General features: G+C 38.2%; 1 protein-coding gene across 2 annotated transcripts in view; it reads left to right on the top strand.

Annotated features, from left to right (window-relative positions):
• The first annotated feature begins 1,085 nt into the window (after positions 1-1,085).
• Positions 1,086-10,694, top strand: part of LOC107674341 (cyclin-dependent kinase 16-like) — a 28,687-nt gene continuing 19,078 nt past the window's right edge. For both annotated transcript variants that reach the window (XM_016468293.1, XM_016468292.1), the window contains exons 1-2: positions 1,086-1,407; positions 7,554-7,734. In XM_016468293.1, the coding sequence (XP_016323779.1) occupies positions 7,614-7,734 (121 nt within the window). In that variant the 5' untranslated portion in view covers positions 1,086-1,407; positions 7,554-7,613. The remainder of the gene's footprint in view (positions 1,408-7,553; positions 7,735-10,694) is intronic.

Genomic DNA, 10,694 nt, shown 5'->3' with positions numbered 1-10,694 from the left:
TCTACAGCGCAGCATCACACACACACACACACACACACACACACACACACACACACACACACACTTCAGGTTAGGTTTCCCCCAGCTCTCCTAACCCATCCTATTTAATTATCATATAAATCAATGCTGTCACTGCAATTATGAATCAGGCTGGATATTCAAAACATAATGCTCTAATAAGGTTAAAGTGCTCAAAGTAGACATTGCAAGATACACTGCAATTTGAATTTACATGTAAAGGGTATGTAGGCTTTATTTCAAATTGATTTTAGATTTCACTTTGGATGGGATAAATGCAGAGCACTAATTCCGAGTATGGGTCACCATACTTGGCCACATGTCATGTCACTTCACTATATATTTTTTTGTTTGTTTGTTTTTTTTACAGTAAACTAAATGTACCATAAGGGAAGTATTTTTTTAATTTTTTTTATAAATAATTTATTGGAAATAATTTTAGGTTATTCATGTTATATATATATATATATATATATATATATATATATATATATACAAACCATTCTAAAAAAAAATGTTTATTAGATAGATAAACGGTCTAAATTTCAGTACACACCATTCTAATATAATACAATGATACACTTACACTTATTTATTTCTTAAGCTAGGGTGGAACAACGTAGCTCTGCATTGATGCATTTAGAAGCCTTTTTGATGATAAATCTGATCCTGTTACAAACAACGGCAATTTAACGTAATTTCGTAAACAAATAATATGTCAAATATGTAACGACTCAGCATGACATGCAGTGGCCCACAGCATACTGCATTAGACACTGCACACCCGCTGCTTCTCCCCTGCGCATTCCGCCCGAATGGTACAGTCTAACTTGCTTGAATGGAATTCGGGTCAGCCCACTATGAGCCAGTTTAATTTATTAGGGGTGGACACTTTCACTTAGTATCCAAATTTCTGCAGGGATTCTGCACATTTCTGCAGGGACGCATAATACACAGAAACAACCTACTCAGGAATATAGATATATCATAAAAACGTATTAATTACACAAGAATTAGCTCAATGACATAATTACATGTTCCCCAACCTATCCAACGAGTCCTGGTGGTGGTGGAGTGAGTGACTCCTGAGTCTATTCACAGCTGCTCTGTCGCTTCCATGATCCAGTCCGGATTTGGCAAGGAAAGGAACAGCTGCTGTAACGTTTTAGCAATGTCGGGAGAGAAGGAGCAGTAAGTGAGACATGCGGGGTCTAGAGAAGTCGCTCCAGCAGCAGTGGAGACTCGACGAGCAGCAGCAGCAGCCGTAGAGGATCATGGCCGAGGACTATTGGGAGCGCTCGGCGGCTTTGGGATATTATTACTACTGTTAAGATTACACGAGCAACACGCACTCACTGACACAAGCACATACGGATCTCAACTCCACGGGTAAGAAAACCATCCCGGAGATCGTCCTGTCCCACTCTGATATTTCATCTTAAAGTGGAAAACGCATCATAATGGGACAGAACATTAGATTCAGGCCGTTTTTGTGTGAGTTAATTCGAGCCGGACAGTCTGTGTGTGATATCCTGCTTGGGTCGGTCGGGCTGTCTGAATGAAAACCGAAAGATTGTTGTATGATATATGCGAATGGACAACAGAAAAGCTAAAACGAAGGAATAAAAATAAGAAGGAATCATTCTCGCATTCCTGTACAATGGCCGTTTAATGCTGGTCTTTAAAGCCAGCTAAATAGCTAACCTGGCTAGCGTGTTTATGTGTGGTTTACTGTGGATTAGTCAGCAATTAGTCCGGCTGCAATCAATGTTTAATTTGATTATTTTTACTTATTAATGGCTTGCCTGAATAATTATGCTATCTTGAGGGAGCCGTCTGTTTTATTCAGTCATGTTGTGCTTTCTAATAATGTCATCTGAAGTACCTCGGGCTTATACAGTATGTGTTTATTAAAAGTCAGTTTTGAACAATTTTGTTCAACATATTAAAAAATGTAATATTAAACATATTATGAAATAATAATAATAACATTTAATTAAATGCCTTTAAGAGAGAGGAAACATTGTCAATGACGTATTTTACGTTGGCAATGGCATCTAGTGATGAAAGCATAACACACTCATTCAAAACATGATGGTGTTATAAAAGTCTATGTCATAGTTGTGAATATGTAGTATCGAATGCATGTTATCTAGGGGTAAAACTGTACTTTAACCCATTTCTGGCATAAAAATGCCATTATGATCTTTCCAGCTCACATTGATTTCCCAGCAGGTGAAACCACTTTTGGAGCAAGTTACACTGATGGAATGGGGAAGGAGGAAGAGTGATTCAGTCCCACTCGATCAAAACTTGAATAAGATGCGGTAACGAGAAGTTCCCATTAAAGGCTCAGTTCTGGTCAGATGGAGGAGCATGTTTGACAGATGGCGGTCTGATTCAGAATGGCATGTTGGAGGCGTGGGTGCATGTTGAGTGGGTTGGTTTGTGGAATATTATCATTAGGTTGTGACAGATGGTTTAGGAGTCTTTAACTTTGCTTTCCTCACCTAAATAGACTTACACTGTTGTAGCATGCATAATTTTGATGCTTTAGTTAACTGGCATTCATCAACCCAAATTTAAGTGGTGGTTTCCATTGATTGCTTATTTGAGAGAATTAGGGAAAGCACTTGACCTTTGACTTCCGTGTTGTACATAATTGGCTTTGAAGCAAGACTAGAATAATTCCAGAGGAAAGTGCATTGCTTGCAGAATTACGTTTTTTGTTTTTTTAAATAGTGGATAGTGATAGTGGAATAAATTATCTGGGCATGCTTGACTGATAAATAGAAGTGGTACCTACTGGAAGGTTGTACCTTCATGAAGAAGTACCTTACAGTAAAACCTGTCATAGAATTCATCAGAAAAATCATTTTCTAGTTAAAAGCTGAAATAAAAAATAGGTTTTTAGCTTTCTTCTAAAAATATTTAGCGAGCAGCTGCCTTAATTAACCCCAAAATATAAAATTAATATATATAAAATGCATAACAAAAATGGAAATTGAAACCAAATAATAATAAATGACAACATAATACATAGAATGTACCAGAGAAATAATTTGCTAGTTAAAAGCTAAAATAAATAAATAAAAAATAAATAAAGGTATTTAGCTTTCTTTTAAAAATATAGCAACTTTCTTGATATCTCTTGATAGTGTGTTCCATAGCTTTGAGGCATAATTGACAAAGGCTGCATCCTCGGCTTTCTTTCGACTGTTGTAATCGTCTTCGTTATTGCTCTTGACTAACTATTTGAAAATCGTAGAGCCCATAATGCCTCAATGAATAACAGTGTCCAATTAGAAAGCAACCTACATGAGCAGGCTGATTTTTTTCAGTCCTGGCATGTTTCACCAGCATAATATTGATGAAGTGCTGTGCTGTGCTGTACGGACACTTTCAGAGAAATGACAGCAACACAAACACATTTGTGCTCAGAGGCTGGTTGATGTAGTGCTCTCTGGACCTGGTGTTCCAGAATCAGTCTCTATGAAGGTCACCCCTGTCGGGGTGTCACCTTGTGTTTGGGTGCATGTCAGTCTGGTTGGAGAGGGATGTTGGGGGCTTGTGGCCAGCATGGACCGGTGCTTTGTTTAACTCTCTTGCATATGATCAGATTTCTGTTTTACAGAAAACAGGCCGCTTTTTGCCACTTGACTGGGCAGGTTTGTAAACTCATCCACATGGACAAAGACCAAGCTGTCACTGTCAGTTGTCTGAACCCCATGAAGCTTTTATTGACCTATGGAGTGGAAAATGAGCCTCAGTCTGCGCCGTATCAATGCAGGTCAGTTAAAGAATCACCTTGGCTTTGAAACTGAACCCTGCCAGTCTGTTTGCGGGACAGTTGAGATGCAGTTAGTCCTGTGTTAGCTCTAGCTGGGGCCCACAGAATGCTGTCCTGCATGCTGTTTTGATGGTCGACTGCCGCGGGCAGTAATGAAAAGAGACTTAAATAGTCATCAACCCTGATTAAGTAGCACTAAGACTTTGCAGTGAGCTGAAAATGGCCCTTAACCTGGTGTAGACCGCTGCTGCTTTCCTCTGGGGCTGCAATCACTCACCAGGTCATGAATGAAGCCAGTGTTGAGCAAAAATGGTGGAGGGTAAACCGGTTAAGCTCATGTATATATAACTGTGTGTTGTTTGTCCTTGATTACTGAACTGATTAGGGATTGACTAGATTCATCTTGGCACCGAGCAGCTGATTTGCGCTGCTTTGTCAGCCATTCAACCACATTGCACATGACTGATTGTTATTCAAAATGCAAAACATGATGAATATTACGCAAAAGTGTCCTTTAACAGTAAGAGTTCCTATTCTGAGCTGTTTGTCACATTGGTTTATTGTAAACATGAGCGAAGGTTTGTGGATCGTCCTGTATTTCCTGTCTGATTCAGGACATCTGATTTGAGGCTGCTTGGTTCATCTTGAATTTATGGGTAAGATAAATAAAACTAAGATGCTTCAAATGCCTTGCTTTGATTACCATTGGATCTGTCCCCATTTATTTGCTCTTCTTTTCAACATCTGTAATTTTTTGTCATCTTGGGTTTCAGTCGTGTGCTTCCGTGCTTCCCCCTCAGGGGGGAAAGGAAACACCACTCTCACTATTTCAAGTATTTCAGCTATTCATAGTATTTTTGGTGTTAACCTTCCAATGGTTTGCTTTAGAGTTCCTTAAAACCCTCTTTTCATTATTGTGATTTAGTGTCTGTACGTTACAAAATTGGGAAAGGTTTTGTTTTTTCGTCTCTTGCGTGATCCGAAATCTTATGCATTGTGCTCAATGTGCTTTTAAACCCCTCAATTTTGGATTTTACATTGATTTATCACCTTGAAATACTGCTTTGATATGTATTTTCATGTTTTAAATTGCTCAGAGTCTTTAACAAACTAAGACTTTTGAGTGGTTCAGTGTAGTTGTTCAGACAACTTCTATATTGAATCTTTAAGCAAAATTTCTAAAGAACATTTGGTCCGTTACTTGTTAAATCTCTCTTAGCATGGACCGTGATATCTATCTGCACAGGAAACAAGTGTTTGAAATCTTGTGCCTGAGTACAATCCCGTCCTCAGGCACCTTGTTAGTGGGTCACATTAAGTCCAAGGACCCAAAGCTTGGATTTGCGGTCAAGATGAACTCTTGATGTTGATCTTGATGGCTCATCTTTGTGCCAAAGCATGTGATTAGTCTAAAGGAAAGGCAAAACCTTCTGGCATTTTGGCTGTTCCTAAAAAGACGACCCTGTGTTCCCCACAAGCACTGAGGGTAACTTTGTTTTTTTTTCTCTTTTAGGCTTTGTGTTGAATGGAATACTACCTCATTTTATATACTATATACTGTTTGATATATAGGCCTAGTATAGAGTGAAGAAGGAGATCCTAATGATTAGGGTTGGGTACTGTTCACATTTTAACCGGTACAGTACTGGTATCGGTACCTGAATTTCGGTGCCGGTACCCAACAGTAGGGCTGCACGATAAATCGAAATGAAATCGAAATCGCAATTCGACAGAAGCTGCGATTGTCATGCGTATCTTTCAGTGAAGCACGGTTCTGTGATCTCACATGCTTTCAGATGGAGCAGCATTTACTTCACAGAGCCGTAGTTCACTGAGAAGCTATGCAAACAGCTGTCATTATCGCGAACGATTTCTTTGATTTCATAATCGCGCAATAAAATCATCTGCGAATTTTTTGCGTAACGTCAGTGAACTACGGCTCTGTGTAGTAAATGCTGCTCCATCTGAAAGCATGTGATGATGATTTACTGCTGATTACAGAACCGGCATTACTAACAAAATGCGCATGACAATCGCATTCGATTAATCGATTAAACGGTACCTTTTTTCGGTACTTTACTCTGTGTAATTACATCATTTAGTTGTTTTATTTAAATGTGGAATATTTAAAGATGTACATTATACTGTACAAAAGTAATACAAGAGTAATATATTTCTGTTACATGTTAAACCGTACTTTTTTTTTGACCGATTGCCATGAAGTTTCTGTGTGTATACAGTATGATGATGCTAGTTTTCTCAAATGAAACGGTAAAATTCTCGCGAAGTGACTTTCACAGCAGCTCTGGAGATTAAGTTTTTGTGTTCATGACGTCATATAGTGAGAAGCAGTGGCCGAAATCACCGCGAGCCTCTTCAGAATTTGTGTGCTTCATTGTAAGCGTGCTTCAGAATTTGTGTAGTAAACAAAAGCGCGTTTCTGCCATTCATACATGCAGAGGCAAGCGGAACATGCAGGATTCATATTTAAACCATCTTTTTGCATTTTAATATTTACAGACATTAGTTCATATCGTGATTCGAATTAAGTGGCAGGCCTACTTTTGATTTATTCATCCAAAATTGACGAATTCCGTGGCATTCCGCGCTATAGAGTAAATTACGTTTTTATGAATGGTTTTCGCAGAAACCATATGGCCCTAGAAATGTAACCACACTTTACAACATTTTGACTTGCCCTGTGTGTTGTTTGAACGAGTTGCAGGGGTGACCTCATGTCACAGGGTCTCTCTTTCTCTCTCTGTAGCGTATGCGCCCAGATGCGTTCTCAGGTACCGAAATTTAGCACCTATTGATTTAACGTGAATCGGTACTAGGTAGTACCGACGCAATTCGGTTGGTACCCTTAAAAGTACCGAGTTCGGTATGCAACCCTGCTAATGATTTATATCACGTCCAATTCTATTGTCATACTTCAAATGGAAGGTCAAGTCGAATGCAATGCATTGTGGTATCTCACTCACTGTGCTCTGGTTGTGTACTGTACATCCTAGTAGGTCATCTGGGTGTTTTGTGCATACTGCTAAAAAGTATGAGTAATATGTTATTCTCAACATACCCATAATCTCTCACCATTTTCTTTGAATTTCACTGAACTGAGATGAATGTTCATGCTCAAGTCTGGTCTGTGATCATTAATGTGTTTAGTCCTTTCTCTCTGCATATACTCTCATTTAATGGCTCGGTTGTTGCAATTATTACCCTGTTTGTGCCTCTCCGAGTCTCCCAGTTGGATTCCTTGCATTTCCGGCCTAAAAACACTCAAATCTGCAGCGTCTGCAATCCTTTAAGCACTTGATTTATAAATGAAAGCAATCACACTTAGAATGATGAGTGTGAAAACACTGTTGCTAATCATTACTTATGTGTGCAATTACAGTTGGCTGTGTGATTTGTTTATTTTAGGTGTGATCTCTCACCATGAACCTCTTCCAGTTACTGTCTCTCATTTTAATGTCCACTCCGTACTAGCGCCATCCGCTCAAATAACGTTATGAGATAAACAAATTTGTCCTCTGAATCACCTCTCTGCTCCATGTTTGTCTTAACATAATTTTAAGCTAATATTTATCCCAGAATATGTTAACGCATTCCATTACAGTCTTAAGAGGACGGCGTCCTTGAAAATACATGACTTTGCTCTGTCCAGTAATCACAGAGGATATCAAATGAATCAGGAAGCAGCTTGTAAGGTCCTGCTTGTGCATTTGTGTGTCTCTGACAGGGCGGTTGAACAGTGGCAGCCCCTCCACCCCCCTCATCTCGTCCCCCCATACCCCCACTGATGGACCGCATGAGGAAGATCAAACGGCAGCTGTCCCTGACGCTGCGAGGGGGTAACAGCGGGGACAAGACCTTGAGTGAGACCATCAGCTCTCAGGACACAGGAGCACACAGTGATTCTGGTACGGTAATATTCACTTTTTTTGCACTATAACACGGAAGCCACACTTGATTTCTAGTGCAAAACTCGGCATACAGTGGTTTATCTTACCGAACATGGATGCAGTTGCATTTGACCAGTAAAGCATAGAAAAGTGCCCATCAGGGCTGCACGGATTCTGGAAAAATGTAATTGTGATATTTTTTCCTCCTGTAAAATTGCGGTTGCAATTTTAAAATTACAATAATAATAATTTATTATTATTATTATTATTATTATTATTAAATACAAATATAAAAATTACTAAATGAAAGTAATTAATAATAATATTTATTATTATTATTATTATCATTATTAATAATAATAAAATATAATATAAAAATACTGAACTTTTAAAGGGGTCATATGATGTTGCTAAAAAGAACATTATTTTGTGTATTTGGTGTGTGTGTTTATGCGGTTTAAGGTTAAAAAAACACTTTAATTTCCACATACTGTACATTATTGTTTCTCCTCCGACGGGCTTGAATGAGGAACGGCCGCCGGGCTTGAGAACGACGCGGCCGGCAGATTCGACGAAGGAGCGGCTGGCGGGTTTGCGGCAACCACATGTGACGACCCCGGGCTGGACTCCGCTTCGTCCACGGTGAAAGCCGATCCGGCGATCCACAACGCGAAGTTGATGTATTTCCTCAGCGACCAGCACGGATCAGCTCTAGGCATTACGAAGCGGATATCATCCTCTTTTGGAAGGCCAAACAAAGAAGTTTCGCTTTCACAACGAAACACACAGCGTCTCCACGACATGGCGGCAGCGGTAACAACAATACTACAGCGAGAATAAAAGTTACGCCTTCTTTCTTTGCGTGAACATTGTTACGGTGTTACATAACATAACGGTGTTATGCAAATCTTCCCACACAGTGACGTAGACATGTGGGGGCGTGTTTAAACGAGGCGTTTTAGGAGGGCGTGGACAAGTCTTAACTTTTATAAAGAATATCTCTTTGGATTTGAGACCTTAGTCTTTGCAACTTTAGGGATCTTATCTATGCATGAACAGCTTGTAACACTCCAAAGAGAAAGGAAAATTTGAAGTTGCATCATATGACCCCTTTAAATAAAAATTATATTGTTATATTTTAACTTTAAAATTAAAAAAAGAGTATTTAAAGAAAATAGTATTATAATAATAATTTTATTTTACATTACAACTGCTAATGTCTTAATTTCCTTATTAATTTTTTAAATTACCAAACTTTTATTTTGATAGAAAACCACATGGAGCCCTTAAAGGGCAGTTCACCAAAAAAAAAAGATAGATTAGATATTTTGAAGAATGCTGGCAAACAAACAGTTGACGGTAGCAATTGACTTCCATAGTATTTTTTTCCCCATACTGTCATCAACTGTTTGGTTGCCAACATTCTTCAAAAATACCTTTTTTTTTTTGTGATGACAGAAGTTTCTTTTTTTAGGTGAACTATCGCTTTTAACCATCTCTTTTTTTGATAAGCGCTTCTCGTTACAAATATGTGAAGATTGATGCATTAAAAGGATCTAAAGCAGAAGCAGAGATGGAGTTTGTGTGGAGCAGCATTTACTGCGAACCAAGCTGCTCTGAAACTCTGCAAACACCTGTGGATAATGAGCCACTTGTGTGTAAGAATACAGTGCCTATATTTATTTAATTAAATCACAATTTGATAATTGCACTAAGCCATATCGCAGTTTCAGTTTTATTTTGATTAATCGTGCAGCCCTAATGCCCATAGTGGATTGCATTATTAGCTTATCAGTAAACCTGCATGGAATCTGCATCCGCAGAATTCCACTGAACGTTCTGCAGCTTTCATGCATAAAAGTCTTAATTTATTAAATATTTAGGCTGTAATGCTACATTTAATACATTTTATCATGTTTAACTCCATTCCGCCATATTCCACAAATGCAATTGATGCAGAAAATGTACAAACTTGGCCGACTTATGTGATTAATGATGACTAATCAAAGTTAGTGTGGTTAAGCATGTCTAACCAAACATTACAACATAATTACGTTTCATCTCTAGCTCGTCCCAGTCATTCCTTCCCAATATTGGGACGTGCATGAAAACTCTGTGGCATGAAATATTTCTGATGCTCATAACCAGTGTGTATGTGTGTGTGTGAGAATATTCTTACTGGAGGGGATAAAAACAGCTCAAATTCAGCGCCATCTGTACAGTCTGTTCCAGGGTTTTTATATAATGACAGACAGAAAGTTGCCAGAATTGTTGCTAATGGTCAGAATTAAAAAAAAAAAAAAAAAAAAAAAAAAAAGAGCATTTAGTCTGTCAAAAGACCACTTTAAGGGCTGTAATTCTCAGCATTTTGAGTGTAAAATATGTAGTTTTAGTTAAATTGCTAATTTCCTCCTTTATGTTTATGGATTAATGTCAGATCTGTGGCTTTTACTTCAGCTATGCTGTAAATTTGGAACAGAGCAGCTGTGAAATTTAATACAGTGCCTTTACTTTACAGCAGTGTTTCCTTTCATTGTTCAGTGGAGGTGCTGTATTTGAATCTACCGAGCCATGGTAAAAGAAATTCGATTTTACCTGAGTTGTGAGCTTGCCATCTGAATTGCGATAAGACAAAGACAAAAAGTAGAACATCTTTCTATTGTGTTTTCTTTGCCGACAACATGCAACAGAAAACTCCGTTCACTTTATGACCAAATTATGTTCGTAGAACAGTGTGTATTTTTTAAGATGCTCTACAGTATACACAGGGGTTTTGTTATAAATGTTATTTTAGGTAATTCTGTAAAAATGTTACAAGAAATAGTGTTGTTTTGTTTAGAAAACTGAATTCTGTTACTGAGTTACAGGTGTAAAATCTATCTCTCTTAAAGGAATATTTCACCCTAAATAAAAATTCTGTCATCATTTTCTCACCCTTATGGAGTCTGCTGTGGAACATAAGGAAAGATATTTTGAGA

This window comes from Sinocyclocheilus anshuiensis, unplaced genomic scaffold (genome assembly GCF_001515605.1).
Source record: "Sinocyclocheilus anshuiensis isolate Anshui unplaced genomic scaffold, SAMN03320099.WGS_v1.1 scaffold188, whole genome shotgun sequence".
Taxonomy (NCBI): Eukaryota; Metazoa; Chordata; class Actinopteri; order Cypriniformes; family Cyprinidae; genus Sinocyclocheilus; species Sinocyclocheilus anshuiensis.
This window is presented reverse-complemented; position numbering and strand designations above follow the sequence as displayed.